The 16272-nt window shown below is 38.6% G+C and overlaps 1 protein-coding gene and 1 long non-coding RNA gene across 3 annotated transcripts in view; one reads left to right on the top strand and one right to left on the bottom strand.

Annotated features, from left to right (window-relative positions):
* The window catches only part of SCCPDH (saccharopine dehydrogenase (putative)), a 20563-nt gene extending 12700 nt beyond the window's left edge, over positions 1-7863 (bottom strand). For both annotated transcript variants that reach the window (XR_002323597.2, XM_020982119.2), the window contains exons 1-4: positions 7597-7863; positions 4191-4303; positions 3479-3559; positions 1707-1836 (exon numbers count right to left, since the gene is read on the bottom strand). Coding sequence is in view for 1 of the 2 variants with exons in the window: in XM_020982119.2 (XP_020837778.1) it covers positions 1707-1836; positions 3479-3559; positions 4191-4303; positions 7597-7789 (517 nt within the window). In the remaining variant the exon portion in view is untranslated. The remainder of the gene's footprint in view (positions 1-1706; positions 1837-3478; positions 3560-4190; positions 4304-7596) is intronic.
* On the top strand, positions 7854-16272 carry LOC110205506 (uncharacterized). Its single transcript, XR_002323598.2, has 3 exons — positions 7854-8234; positions 9082-9189; positions 13129-16272. It is a non-coding gene; the product is annotated as an uncharacterized LOC110205506 (long non-coding RNA).

The following is a 16272-nucleotide window of genomic DNA, read 5'->3' as shown; positions in this document are numbered from 1 at the left end:
TATTTTGGACAGTTTGCAATATTTTTAATAACCTATGTAAACCATGACTAGACCCCACTATTTCACCTGTTGAATTACAATGTCATTAACATGAGATAGTGGATAGTGATGAACTCGAAGTTATGAAGACCTGAGTTCAAATCCCACCTTTAACTGTGACCATGGCAAATCATTTAGCCTCCCTAAGCTTCAGTTTTCTCATCTGTAATAACAACTGACATTTGCAAAGACTTTTACATATATCATTTTATTTGAGCCTCATAATAACCCTAACAGAGAGGCATTTACAGGTATTATTATCCCCACTTTGCAGATTAAGAAACTGAGGCTCCGCAAAGTTAAGCATATTCCCTATGGTCCCACAGCTACTAAGGGCCAGAAATGGGATTTGAATGCAGGTCTTCTGGATTCCAAGTCCAATACTCTACGTACCTCCCTCCTACCCTCTGTAAAACAGAGATACATGTAATGTGCTTTATAAACTTTAAATGGCAATAAATGGTTAGTTGTTATCATTCTCCTATTTAACTTTAGGAATGAGTTCAGGCCTACAGAGCTGAAGGTGCTGAAAGGCCTCCTAATTAACTGACGAGGTACGTTCAGCCACTTGTACACGTGGTAGCTTAGTATACAATCTGCAATACTATCAACTGAAGAATTCATTTCCAAACATTACTTAAGATTACCTAACACACCTGTATGTGAAAAGTATCCTGAAGAAATTTTAAAATCATCCATAGGTTAAGTGGAAAAGAAAGTGAATACACTCTAATATTTTAGTCCAAAAGTCGTTAAACTTTAAGCATTATCCAGTCTGAACTCCTCGTTTTACAGATGAGGAAAACTAACCCCCCCTCACAAAAGTTTACAAGACACAGCCCAGGTCCCATGGCTACCCACGCACTCTTCAGGGACCTTGATCCCCCATCCAGCGACCTTTCCCTTGTTCCTGGTGTAGCTTCTGTCACAACAGCATCATCTTTAAATGTTGCCCAATCAACAGTACAAAAAATGAAGTAATATAAGCAGTTCCATGTTAAAAAAAAAATTCTCACTGGATTCATTTTTAGACAAGATGCCTGAAAATCTGGAAGGAAATATTTATCAAACTGTCAAGATCAATAAAGTTCTTGTGGAAGGTAAAAGTGACTTTGGAATTTTTTGTCCAGACCTGTGATTTCAATGGCACAGGGAACTCTCAGGCATAAGAACACCCTCCGCTGATGGAGATCAGCAAATTATGTGTAGCATAGCTTAATTTTCTGAAGCACAACTGTGACTGACTCTAACCTTGGTTAAACAATTACTCTGTGTCAGAGGCAGACTGAACCCATATCTTCTTAACTCTAAGGCTAGCCCTCAGTTCACTATACCACAGTGCCTCTTGAATTTAAATTAGGAAAGCTTAGGGATAAATGCTTATTTTTTTGCATTTTTCCTCAGATATTCCATTCTCCCCTCCCCCATTAAAAAAAGTTCTCCATAGCTTCAAAATTTAGGAAATTTTACATTTTTTAATTATAACTAAATTATGCATTGAGTTCAGCCTCATTATTAAAAATAATTTTCAAGTCTCAAAACAAAATTTGACAATTCATCATTACATCTATATCTAAACAAGATCCATCTTTACATTAGTCATCAAACTAATTACAGATATCAAACTTCTATGCTACTTAAACGAATTACTGCTTATCAATAATTACCTTTCAATTTATTTCTGGTATATAATACTCCTAGATCAGCTGGAATGGAACCAAAACCACTGCTTCCAATAACATATACCCCTTTCTCTGCAGCTTTTTCATGATACTTCCAATACATTTCTTCCAGAAACTGAAAAATGTAAGAATGTGATATTCAACATAAAGTGTTACCTATGTAAAGGGGTTATAGTTGGTAGAACTGTTTTTAAAATGAACCTTTTAACACCAACAAAGCTTCAGTAGTGGAAACTTACCTCTACTGCTGATATAACTTAACAATTTTATGATTTAACTTAACAAAGTTATCTGTACTGGCCTTAGGCATTTTCAGTTTTAAGAATATCTTTTTAGAAGCCTTATTATGCACATAACACTCGTTCGTCACTTTGTTTTGAAAGTATAGGTGAGTGCTTCTTTCATATATTTCCATTTAGTCATCTAGGTTTGTGGACATAGCTTTAAACTTGTTGTTACAGCAAAGAACTGGAAACAAACTGGAGAATGGCTAAAAAAAAATTATGGTCTAAAAATGTAATGAAATATTATATTATACCTTCAGAAATGACAAAAGGAATGCTTTCAGAAAAGTTTGGGAAGGCTTGTATGAACTGATGCAAAATACAGTAAGCTGAACCAAGAAAATATTGTATATGGTAACAACAACATTGTAAAGAAAAAACTTTGAAGGACTTAAGATCTCTGATCAAAGCATTGACCAAGCACTACTGAGTACCAATCATAAAGCAAGCTACATACCTTCTGGCATAAGAATAACAGCCTCAAGATGTAAAATGATATATATACTTTTGGACAAGGCAAATGTATGGCTTTGTCTTGCCTGACTATGCATATTGCTTAACAAGGATTGTGTTTTTCATGGGAGGGGAAGACAGTGATACTAAATAAGGAAAAAAAGATAAAAATAAGAAAAGAAAAAGGATCTTTAATAAATTCAATATTCAAAGCTGACCTGATTGTATTTCTTTCTAAACTTCTGTTTATTTAACTATCACTCATTTTCAAATATAACTATATTTGAAATTCAATATCTAACTAACTTCTTATAAACTGGTGTTGAAGTCATGTCACTGTTTAGAAGGGGACTAAATGAGAGACTGACTGGATTGCTGAAATTTCACTAAGCCAGTTGATTGTTTGTTTTGGGGGGTTTTTTGGCTAGGCAATGGGGTTAAGTGACATGCCCAGGGTCACACAGCTAGCAAGTGTCAAGTGTCTGAGGCCACATTTGAACTCAGGTCCTCCTGACTCCAGATCACTATGCTATTTGAAAAAATGAGTTAAAGCTCCTGTTCCCAGCCCTCTGAACTCTCCAGACTTCCCTACTATGCTCAAGCAGCATTCTCAACCTGGAAGATCTTTGTATCTCCACTGCCGCCACCACCACCATCATCTCCTCCTCTTCCTCATGAGTTCCTACAGAATCCTTCAAAAGAAAGAAGTCCCTAGGCCAGCCACACTCACTCCTCTCCCACCTCTGCTCAGGACTCTCTGGATTTCTCTACTTTCTCCCTTACCCACTCACTCTTCAGCTCCCTTTCACGTGTTGTTTTTTCCCATTAGAATGTGAACTCCATGAGAATAGGGAATTCTTTCTTTTTGTCTGCATTTTCAATGTTTAGTACAGTGCCTGGTACTTAGGAAATGTTTAGTAAATGCTTTTTGACTTGACTGCCTCCCAACTTATAAACAATATTGAACATTCACAAATTATGCTAATTGTACTTACCTTAAATCTTTCATATTTTACATACCTGTGGTTCGCCAGAGATGTCAACATAGCTAGCTCCATTTTCAATACATGCTTTGACCACAGGTTCTCCATAAAATCGATACTAAGGAAATAAAAAAATGCATAAATTATCTTTCAGCCAGTTAAAATGAAGTAAATGCTCTCAATCTTGCCTAATGGTAGAAGTTCTTAGAGGAAAAGAGCCATTTCTTTTGGTTGATAAGACTATACTATAACGACGATCTAATGCTGTGTTTTAGTAAAGCACTAATGCCATACCATCTGTAGAGATTGGGCTCTTGCACTCTATCCATAGCAGTAATTATATGTTTTCACTGAACTATCCACACTTTCACTTGATCACCCTCACGATCAACAATCTTGCTTTTGTGACAACACTGATGGCCAGGCTTAAATTAGTCTATAGTATTGAAAAAGAAATTCTCTCCGTAATGCTGCTGCATAGTATGAGAATTAAGCCTGCAATCTTACTCTCAAATGGAGTTAAATAGTACAAACCAATACTTATATAGAGTAGTGAAATGAATCCCTGGGAGCATATCATTTCCCTTCTCCTCAGGCCTTGCAACTGTCTGATGCAGGGTTAAGGTCCTCCATGCCAACTGTCCTGCCTCCCTTCTTCCTACCTTATGTTCCTTCAGAATACAAAGTAGCAATTTTGCTAGAAAAGAATGTGTTGTTTGTTCCAATAAATAGAAGGGCTAATTACTTACTGGTCCTATACAATTGAGAACAACAGATGCTTGTTTAGCCATTTCATCAAGAGAGGCTGGATTAATGATATCACAGATTATTATACCAACTTCATCTGGAAGTGTAGGTCTCTCTAGAAATGAAAAGAAAATTACAAAAGAGACATGGTACAACATTAGGTCCTTTGGATCTTTTAAAACAATATTAACTAAAATAAACAATCTATATCAACAGACATTGAGTACCTACTACTTTCAAGGCATTGCGCTAGGCAATAAGAATACAAAGACAAAATGAAACATGGCTTAACTATCCACTGGAAGAATGCAACAGGTAAATAGATAAAAATAAAAAAGTCACACTAATGCACAGTAAGAGCACCAACAACTGTGTGCTCCAGGAGATGGCATCTGAGCAGAGCCTTCAAAGATTGTAAGAGGTGTGGCGGTAAAGAAAGAGTGTTTCCAGCGTCAGTCAAGTTTAGACGAAAAATGGAATGCTAAGTTCAGGGATGAGCTTAGTAGGCTAATTTGGCTGAAGGGACTCAGGAGTCACGCTCTCCACCTTTTAAAATGCGTAAAACTTTTGCTTTACCCTTAAAAAAACACAGCTGTTTTATTAATATCTTTCACCAAATAATAAGGAAGACTTAAGGTCTCTTGATCTTCACATTTTAGATCTCTTAAATATTTAGAGGAAACAATGTTCATATTAATAATTATTTAAAAAAATAAAAGGGTAAGTACAAAATACCACTAATTTAAAAAAAAAACTAGCATAACCAAGTGTGATCTATCAGCTAAATAATATGACAACTTTGCAAGGGAGTTCAAGTGGCTGAACAGATTAGTATATTACTAACTTTCTATGAAGTTAATAACATACTATGAGTCTATTGTGGAGGAGAGTGATGGGCTTAGGGCTGGATCAAACTTGTGATTTCATCGGTATAAAGAACTCTCAAAGAAGCAATTCCTTCCACCCATAAGCAAGGCAGCACCTGCTCTGCGATTTAGTCTTAAAGAGCTGCCTAGGGGCACTGAGATTATACAACAAAAATTAAATCTGGTTTTCCAATCTACTCTCCTATCAACTAAAAAAACCGAACACAATTCAAGATGAAAATTAACTTGGAAAAAAGATAAAAAGAATGGAAAAGATTATGAAGGTGGGAAGTAAATTTAGCTTCCACAATTGGAAGTTCGCCCCCAATACAAGGTGTCACAAGTCTCAACTCAGCGACATACTGGGGGAATTCTTAACTTATTAAAAACTAGGAAAGAGGGAAAAAATGCACAACCATCAGCACATGTAGCATTAAGACACTAGATAGCCTAATCTCAGGTCTTATTTTAACCTGAAAGTACGTATTTCCAAACATTGCTTATAAAAACTCAACAAACAGGATCTATAAACAACTGATAACCACTTACAAAAGTAAAACCCATGTACTCCTCAACAGATAAATGGTCAAAGGATATGAACCATTTCAGTTCTGAATTAGAAAAACAATCATATAAATTCTGTAATAATCAGAGAATATGTAAGTTAAAATGTTAGGCAGAGGTTGATCCTTTTTTGTCAAAGAACCTTTTTGACAGTTTGGTGAACTCTATACAATCTTTCTCAGAATGCTTTTAAATGCATAAAATAAAATATGCAAGATTATAAAGGAAGTCAACTGTTTTAGAAATAAATATGTAATTTTTTTTCAACCAATCTCACAGACCCCACTGAAATCTTTCCATTTCCAGGATTTTTGCACTTCAAGTCAAGAACCCCCCACTACCACCTAATATCCAAATTTTCAAATAGTTCAGAGCATTAAAACTTAAATATTGTACCAACTATGAGGAAACAGGAAAAATATTCCATTGCTGAAACAATGTGAAATGATGCAGTCTTTGTGAACAGCAACATGCAAAGCTCATGACCTTCGACCTAGTGATCCCATCCTATTGCTTAAGGAAAAACAAAGATAGGATCACTCATGACCTTCAACCTAGTGATCCTATCCTATTGTTTAAGGAAAAACAAAGATGGGTTCACTAGGTCGAAGATCATGAGCTCTGCATGTTGCTCTTCACAAAGATTGCATCATTTCACCTTGTTTCAGCAATGGAATATTTTTCCTCTTTCCTCACAATCGAGATGCCAGGTGGTGCAGTGGATAGAACACTGGGTCTGAGTCAGGAAGACCTTAACTTCAGACGCCAACTGTGTGACCCTGGGCAAGTCACTTAACCCTGTTTGCCTCAGTTTCCTCATCTGTCAAATGAGCTGGAGAAGGAAATGGCAAATCACTCCAGTATCTTTGCCAAGAAACCCCAAACGGGGTCACAGAGAATTGGACACAACTGGAAAACAACTGAACAAGCTGTATGAGAAAAAGTTTGCTGTAGCTTAATTTGTAATAGTGAAAAACTAGAAATTGGTATCTTCAGCTATTTGGAAGCTGGCTCATATAAACTCTGGTTGCACTATAGAAAATTACTTGGAAATAATTCAAAATTGTAAGTCATGATGTAAAACAAACCATAAAAAGAACTAAACTCGAATCCGCAGACAGAAAAGATATCAGAAGGGAATGCCACACCATCCAAAGATGCTTTGTAAAGTTTACATTTCCCCCTTTCAGCAAACTAAACAGTTTACGTTTAGGATTTTGGGTCTGATCTCGTTTTTTCTATTATCAAGTTTTTAATAAAACCTTTTTTTAAAGTTTGCATTTTCTATCAGGTTTCTTTCACTGGCTGTCCCTGAGGCCTTGAGCTCTCTGTCCTTTCTCATCATGCCTCCTGGCTTCCATCCAAGCCTCAGATACAACCCCATCTGCACGAACCCCTTCTCCGTCCTCCTTAACCTTGGAGCCTCGTCTCTACTGCCCCCTTCAAAGGATGCTGCTCCTCCAGAGCACGGATTACGCTTGCTTTGCCTCTCTGGTCCTCTTCTCTTGGCACAACGCCTAGTATACAGCAGGAGCTTAATAAATACTTGCTGATTAGCTGACCTCGACTTGTTTTCACACCCTTTCCTGACAAAGGAAAAACAAAAGACCCTCCCTAGCTCACCACGCATCCCCAGGAGCGGTACCACTAGTTAATTAATTAGTCCACGGGTATGACAATGAGGGAAACTAAGGCAATACCCCCAGATCCTCTAGAGAGGATGGGAGGAATTTAAACCGGGCGGAGAAGAAAGAAAACTGAACTCCGGAAAGATTCCACTCTCACCCCCTCCCCCTCGCCCAGGGAGAGAAGGATTTGGGGGGGGGACATGAAGGGGCGCCACCATCCGCACGGAGCATGCGCATGCATGTTGAAGCTCGAGGGTGGATGTAAGAAGTGGAAAAAGACGGGGGCCGAGGAGGGTCTCAATTCCCCGGAGCTCGGGGTCTTCCCCACAAAGGCCCCGCCCCCATTTTACCCAATTTCTGTGCTGCCTTCTCCAACACCTGCAGCAGCTTCTCCCGACTCCGGCCGGCCACAGCCCAGGGCAGCGCGGAGCCTCGTAGCTCCGGGTTCATCTGCTGCCGGGCCACCTCCTGAGCCACGTACTGGCCGGTGAAGCCGGAGGCTCCGAGGACCACAAAGCGATAAGGCCTCTTTTCGGTCGCCATGACTAGCAAGCAAGGGATCAGGATCACTGCCGCTCACTCTGTGTCTACGCCCAACACAGCGCGCCGAGGAGCCGGCGCGCGCCCCTCCCCCCGCGTGCCACGCCCGCGACGGCGTTGATGTCAGCGCCGTCAAGGCGGAATCCGCCTTTTCTCGTCACCTGCCGTGGTGGCCGTGCCTGCTGTTCCCTGGCTCGTGGCTGCGCCGGCCTTCCCTTCACTGCCCGTGTGGCGGGAGGCGACCCTTGGGCCCTCAATTAGACTTGCTGCGTTGGTGGCTCTCTCAAGAGGGAAGAAAGAAGGGATGGTGATGCCTTGGCCTGGGAGGCCTCGAGGGCCAGCGGCCCCTCGCCCTCGGGCTGGACCCTGGAGAGGCCGCACTGGTCACTCCCAGACCCCGAGGGCCCCCCTAGAAGTCTCTCAGTTTTCCTGTTCGTGACCCAGCAGTGTGCGTGTTTCAGCCCTCCCTTAAAAAATGACCTGCGCTAACCTTTCCTAAGCTTTATTACTTTAATTCTAGATCATAGATTTATACCTAGAAGGGAGGCCATCCCATCCAGGCCCCACAGTTTACAGATTAATAACTTGATAGATGTTGGCTGCTTGAGGGCAGAGATTCTTTCCTTTCTGCCATCGAATCGTCTACATGAAAGCTGGTTAAAGAGCCAACAAGCTAGGTGGCAAGTAAATTCATGTTGTTTATTCCCATAAGGTAGCGACATGTACATGGAGCCAGAGCTTTAACTTTGACTGACTCGAGCGATTTTAGGGAGGACGTGTAGATCCTGACTCAGGATGTCTGGGTTACTCAGATTTATGGTCTCCATATATGTTTAACCGTAGCATGAGAAAGGAATTTTCGTAATTGAATAGGTTGTAAATACAATAAAATGGGGGAATATTAAGGTGTCAGTTGAAATTATAGATCCAGGATATCTGTGTTTTAACATAGATAAGAAAAGCCCCACCACTGGAGGTAGTGTCCAGTTCTAAGGCGCTTTAGGGCGTCATAAACTGAAGAATGCTGGTCAGCTTCATCTGGTCCCATAGTTGCTGACAGAGAAGGGGGCATTTTGAGTGCCCTCAGAGAACAAACAAAAGCATGTCTCTTTTGTTGCCGTGTTTCTTGCGGCTGAGTAGTTCAGGCTTTGGCCCTAATTGAGGTTTAGATTACCCTGAATGATTGTCAGAATCTACATACTGGTGTTGAATAAATGCTGTTGGACAGTTTGCCCAAGGTGGAACAAGTAGTATGTGGCTAAGCCAGGATTTAAACTTGTTTCTTTTGATTCTAGTTCCAGCATCATTTCCACTGTACCATGATATGTCTCGTGGATCATCAGACACTTTCCTGGCGGAAGGGGACAGAAGAGGCACAGAGTTGCTGAAGGAGAAAAATAACTGTATCCTTTGGTGACTATCAGAAGATGAAGTTTTATTTTAGGCTGTGCTTTGGGTGGATATAAGCACATATATAGAACTTTTCCATCATAATTAAACATCTTAGAGTTTGTGCTCTCTTTATTGATATAAATGCTTTTTAGAGCTTAGGCCAGGTGTTCTTAACCTTTTTTTTTAACATGGACCTCCCTTTGGCAATCTAATGAAGCCTCAGAATAATGTTTCTTTTTAAATTTATCTTTCTTTTATACATACATATATTTTAGGAAGCAGTCGGGGTTAAGTGACTTGTCCAGGTCACACAGGTAGTATGTGTCTGAGGCTGGATTTGAACTCAGGTCCTCCGGACTCCACAGTAGGTGCTGTATTCATTGCACCAGCTCGCTGATCTCCCATGTTTAAATAATTATATTAAAATGCAGTTATAAAAATATTTTTGAAACATAATTTTTTTCACTTTATTTTTGCTTTTTTTTTTTTGCAACATGGCTAATATAGAAATAGGTTTTGCGTGATTTCACACGTACAGTTGAATCATATTTCTTGCCTTCTCAATAAGTGGGAGGGCATGGGAAGGTGGGAGAGAATTTGGAACTCAAAATTTAAAACCAAGAATGTAAAAAACAAATGATAAGTTTATATTATTATTTTAGAAAATCATATATTAAAGTGTCTTCTAATTTATCATGAGGTCAGGGCCTGACCTCATGAAAGACCTGAGTTGAAATCCTACCTCTAACACTTACTAGCTGTGCAACTTTCATAACTCATAGGATTCTAGATCTTGAGTGAAAAAGTATGTTAGAGGCCATCTATTTTTTTATAAAAATATTTTTTAAGAAGTTCACAGACACCAGATTAAAAATCCCTGTATACCATCACTCACTTGCACTCCACTGTGGTATATTGGAGTGTGTTATTTAGTAGAAGAGGGAAAATATTCATTAATAATAATGCACATTGAAATACCTCAGTGGAATAGTAACTAACCTGGAAAATAGATTGAGGAGAGATGATTTAAGAATTATTGGACTACCTAAAAACCATGACCAAAAAACAAAAGAGCCCAGACATTATCTTTCAAGAAATTATCAAGGAAAACTGCCCCGATATCTTAGAACCAAGGGGTAAAATAAAAATTAAAAGAATTTACTGATCACCTCCCAAAAGATATTCCAAAATGAAAACTCCCAGGAATATCATAGCAAAATTGCAGCACTTTTAGGTTAAGGATAAAATGTTGCAAGCAGCTAGAAAGAAACAATTCAAATGTAATAGACCTATAGAATCCCACAAAATTTAGCATTAAATTTTCTACATTAAAGGATTAAATTAAAGGCTTGGAATATGGTATTCTGGATGGCAAAGGTGCTAGGGTTGCAACCAAGAACAACTACCCAGCAGAACTGAGTATAATCCTTCACGGGGGAGAATGGATATTTAATGAAATAGAGGACGTACAAGGATTCTAATGAAAAGACCCGAGCTGAATAGAAAATTTAACTTTCAAATACAAGACTCAAGAGAAGCATAAAAGGTAAAGAGAAAGAGAAATCATAAGGGGTTCAATCAGGTTAAATTGTTTATATTCCTATATGGAAAGATAATATTTGTAACTGCTAAGAACCATAGGGCACTTAGAGGGAGTGTATATAGATAGAGGGTTTGGATGTGAGTTAACTGTGATGGGATAATTTAAAAAATAAAATTAAGGGGTGAGAAAGAGGGATACGAAGGGGGAAGGGAGAGGTAGAATGGGGATAATTTTCTCCCATAAAAGAGGCATGAAAAGTTCTTTTACAGTGGAGGGAAAGATGAGCAGCAGTGGTGGGCAAATTTTATGGAATTGGCTCAAAGAAGGAATAACATACACAATTAGTTGGGTATAGAAATCAATCTTACCCAACAGGGAAGTTGGAAAAGAAGGGAATAAGACTGGGAGGGGAAAGAGTGGTAAAGGGAGGAGAGAATGATCAAAAGGAGGGTGAATTAAGGGAGGCAGTGGTCAGAAGCAAAACAAGACTTTTGACCATATCACTAACAAAGGCGACAAAATCATATCTCAATAGATGCAAAAAAAAAAAAGCTTTTGACAGCATGTAACACTAGAAAGCATATGAGTAAACAACTTTCCTTAAAGTGATAAGTAGTTTCCATGTAGAACCATTAGCAGGGAATAGGATGAGGGGGTGTAGAAGGGTGTCTAGATTAATGAGATTGGGATAAGAGGGAATAATGTGTTTAGAAAGCTGTAAAGGTCTTCTAAACTCACATAGAAACGAGGGTAAGGGGAAAAGGGCGGGGAAAGGATAAGGGAAGGATCTTTGGAGGGGGGAGTAGGGTAAGTAATAGGTCAAGGTAGCAGATAGAAGTAAAGTAGATGGGTTAGGAGGGATAGGAAATAAGAGATACAAACATAAAACAAAGATCAGGAGTAGAATTTATTAGGGAAAAAAAGCAGGGATAGTAATCATGATTTCAGACAAAGTTACAGCTAAAATAGATTTAATCAAAAGAGAAAAATATACTACACTACATGTCAGCCATATTAATCAATATTGTTTTAGACTATTTAAAATACCTAGACGGTATAAAATTGGAATATTGCTCTGGTGTAGGAAATGATGAGTTGATGGACTTAGAAAAACATGGAATGACTTGGACTTGTGAAGGAAGATGTTGTCTACCCTCAGAGAAACAGGAAAAACAAGTATACTATGGTTTTACAAAGATGCATGTGAATGTTTATATCTATATAAGTATGATTATAGATATTCAAGTATATGTATGTATGTAGGGTTATAGATATGCATATATGTTTGTGTGTATACGTGTGTATGTATGTACATATACATATGTATACAAAATGTATGTATGTATGTATGTATATGTATATATCCTCACTTAATTAGGGCCTTCTTGGGGAATGGGGAGGAGGAGGGGAGGGGGGAAAAAGAACAAAGTAAAAAGTGCACAGCAGAGAACAAAAGAAAACTTAAAAGGAAGCAAAGACAGCTCTGAATGCAATGTTTAGTATTTATTATATGGGCATTCTCAAAATGGAAATTTATTGCTGTATATTTGAATCCTCTCATTGATAACCTGGGACAGAGCAATTTCAAATAAATGATGAGGTTAGAAGCCAGACTTGAAAGGTTTGAGAAGTGAGTGAGAGGAGAGGAAGTGGAGTAGATAGATTTAGAGAGTATTTTTTTTTTGGCAAGGCAGTCAGGGTTAAGTCACTTGCCCAGGGTCCCACAGCTAGTGTCAAGTGTCTGAGGCTGTATTTGAACTCAGGTCCTTCTGACTCCAAGGCTGGCGCTCTATCCACTGCACCACCCAGCTGCCCCCAAATCACTATTGATTAGAGAAATGCAAATTAAAACAACTCTGAGGTGCCACCTCACATCTATTTGGCTAAAATGACAGAAAATAAAAATGACAAATGTTGGAGGGGATGTGGAAAAATAGAGACACTAATGCACTGTTGGTGGAGTTGTAAATTGATCCAAGTATTCTGGAGAACAGTTTGGAACTGTGCAAAACTTTGACCCAGTAATACCACAATTAGATCTATGTGTCAAAGAGATAAAAGGAAAAGTTATCTCTGTTTTTGACATACAGTGTCCAGATGAGGACATTGAGTCTCAGAGGTACTGACATCCAGGGGTCTATATCCACACAGATCTTCACCTGGACTGTTGAAATAGCCTAAGTCTCTCTTATCTCCAGTTTCTCCCTTTTCCAATCCCTCTTCCACACAGGCGCCAAAGTAGACTTTCATGTGTATGAGGCAATTAAGCTTTGTCTGTTTGGTACAAGAGAACAAAAAGAGTAGGAGTCATGGGTGGACATTATATGGCAGATTTCTTCCAACAAGCATTTGTGTATTTATTTATTTATTCTTTGGTGTTTTCTTTCATAAATGTGTTTTTCATAAGGTACGTATGTCTGTGGATCACAATTTAATTCAGCAGAACCTGTTTGGGCAGCAAACAGATTGTGAAGATATCCTTTTTGCAAACTCTTCCTCCACTATAGGACTTCCTTTCTTGGCTCTCACCATTTTCTTTTTCTTCATCCTTTGGAGACTCTACACAATAATTGCTTAGTTCTGGGGAAACCTGGTTCTTACTTCTTTTTATGTAGTACTCTGTCAAAAATTCTCTTTGATTTCTGCCTTCAATCCTGCCTGTTTATACATTTAGAAAGAAGTCTTTTACTGTCAGAGTGGAAATTTTGATGTCTTCATATTAGGAGTGTCCAGTCAGTTTTGAGTTTTCTGTAGATTCATTCGTCTCCAAGCTGCATTCTGGATTTTCTGTCCAATAAGCCTTTATTAAGGGTGCACTGTGTGCCAGACGGGCACTTCTTATTGCTTTACAAATATATATTATCCTCATAACAGTCCTGGGAGATAGATGCTATTATTATCCCCACTTTATGCTTGAGGAAACTGAGGCAGTCGGAAGTTAAGTAACTTACCCAGGGTTATACAGCTAGTGTCTGAAGTGAAATTTAAACTTGAGTCGTCCTGACTCCAAGTCCAAGACTATCCACTGTGCAATTTAGCTGCCTCTAAATTTAGATCTACATAAGGAAAAACTTTCTAACAATTAGAGCTGTTGTTTATCCTTTGTTCTCAAAGAGGACCATAACATCAGGAAGATGATGTCATGACTTGCATGTGAATTGGATTGAAGTGAGAGAGGGCTGTGCAAAATCGCCAGTCCAGTCGCAAGATATAGATCAGGACAACTGGAGATGTCCTCCAACAATTAGAGCTATCCTAATGTAGAATGGACTGCCTTACAGATGGTGGATTCCTCTTCTCTAGAGGTCATCAAAGCAGAGGCTAGGTGATCTCTCCTCTCCAATCTATCTTCTACACAGCTGTCAAATTTATATCCCTAAAACACAGACCTGACCACGCCACTACTCTTCTAAAAAATCTTCAGGGGCTCCCTTTTGCCTGTAGGACTGAGAAAATTAAAAGCAATCCAGTATAATTTTCTCATCGATTCTATTTACAATTAATTAATTTTGTCCTGCAACTGTGTAAGTCACAGTTCTCTGTCTGTGAACTTGGTTCAGAACTCAGCTGGCCTGTAATGGGTTAAGTTTAAAAATCCAGCTCTCCTGCTAATCATTGTTTTGTTCTTGAATCAAGGACTTTTGTTGTCCTTGGGGGATGCAATTTATCATGAATGAGTTGGGCCTAATATCTTTACACCACCAAGCTATCTTTCAAGGATATTTAGTTTACTGTCCAAAAAGTCTGGGCTACTATCTCGCAGGGGGACTCAGACAATGAACACTTCTTAGTCTCAGGAGAAGAGGAGGTCATTGCCAGTCCCTCATTAGCAAACTTCCAACCAATCATATTGTCCTTAATCCTATTTTGTCACCAACCCTGTTCTGTTCTTTGTTCTGTATACCCCCAAAATACATAAAAGTGGAGCCATCCTTTTGCTTAGGATCTTTGGCATAAACTGAGGCATACTGTTGACCCATTCATTCACAGCTATACCCATCACTGTTAATAAATGTTATCTTGCTTGGAGAGAACATGCCTTGGTTTACCTTTTTTGTTAAACTTCAATTGTGACAAAGACAAAATAAACTCAGCCTGGCATTTAAAGCCTTCTATAATATGGGCCCCACCTGCTTTTCTCCTCTTATTTCATATTACTTCCATATACCATGTACCCCAGTCATATTGGTCTATTGACTTTTCCCTAAAAATTGACCATCTGCCACTTCCATGCTTTTGAACCTAGGGTCTGTCCCCATGCCTGGAATGCACTCCCATCTTATACCTGCCTTTTAAAATACCTACCTCCTTTCAAAGGATAGCTTAGTTGGAACATCCTATGCAAAGCTTTTAGTTTGGTAGTGCCTAGTACATAGCAGGAACTTAATAAATGTTTAATGAATACACTAGTCTAGTTGTAGGTGGTCTGACCAGGGCAAAGTATAATATCACTGCCTAAGCCTGGGAAGGACATTCTGTCCTTCAATGCAGTCTAGGATTCACCTAGGTTCCATTTTGATTTTTGTCTGCCAAGTCAACAGTAGTAGACTCATTGAAATTGCAGTGTATTAAAATGCCCAGATTTTTTCAAACAAAGTGTTATCTAACTATACTTCTTCTACCTTGTATTTGTAAAGCTGGTTATCTGAATCCAAATATAGAACTTTACATGTGTCACTATCAAACTTCAAACTCTTAGGTTTAGGTGGTTGTTCTAGCCCAGGGGTGGGGAACCTGAGGACCTAGAGGGCCATATGTGGCCTTGAGGTCACAACAGGTTCCCCACCCCATTCTAGCCTATTGAGATCTTTTTGAAACCTGAATTCTGTCATCCATCACTTTAGCTATTCTTCTAACTTTTCATCCACAAATTTGATAATCATCCCATCTATTCCTTTATCTGTCATTGATAAAAATGTAAATCAGGGCCAAGCATAGATCCCTGGGGTACTATGAACCAAGTTAACTACGAGCCATGAATGATAAGTCTTTGGGTACAGTCATTCAACAAGTTAAGAATCTATGTAATGTGCACAATGACTACAACAATGCAAAAGGAAAGGAAAATAACAAAACTGAATAATTAGTAATCATAATAACTAAACTTGGTCCCAGAAAAGAGGGAACATCCAGTTCCCTCTTTTCTTTGCAGAGGAGAACTAGAGCCTATTAGGACATTACAGTGTCTGTTGATATATTAGTTAATTTTGCTGAACTGCTTTATTTTTCTCTTTTTTTTTAAAACTTTGTTACAAGGAATGATTCACAAGATATAAGGGGGGATATACTCATGTAATGAAGGTAAAGTGAAAACAAAGTATTAGCAGAGATGATGTACCAGTAGTACAGAATAGGACGTTTTTAGATATGACTAATGCATTGGATTGTTTTTGCTTGATCATTACAAAGAAGGGCTTTGTAAGCCCAGGTTCATATGCATTTTTTCTTTATATACTGATATCTCCATGTTTATTGATGAGTATTAAGTTCATAATAAAAGAGAAAATTTAAATTTAAAAGGACAATAATAATAAATATCTTTTAAAAAATC

The sequence above is a fragment of the Phascolarctos cinereus genome, unplaced genomic scaffold (assembly GCF_003287225.1).
Source record: "Phascolarctos cinereus isolate Bilbo 61053 unplaced genomic scaffold, phaCin_HiC Scaffold_5;HRSCAF=322, whole genome shotgun sequence".
NCBI classification, from domain to species: domain Eukaryota; kingdom Metazoa; phylum Chordata; class Mammalia; order Diprotodontia; family Phascolarctidae; genus Phascolarctos; species Phascolarctos cinereus.
The sequence above is the reverse complement of the archived record's forward strand: the minus strand, read 5'-3'. Positions and strand labels throughout refer to the sequence as shown.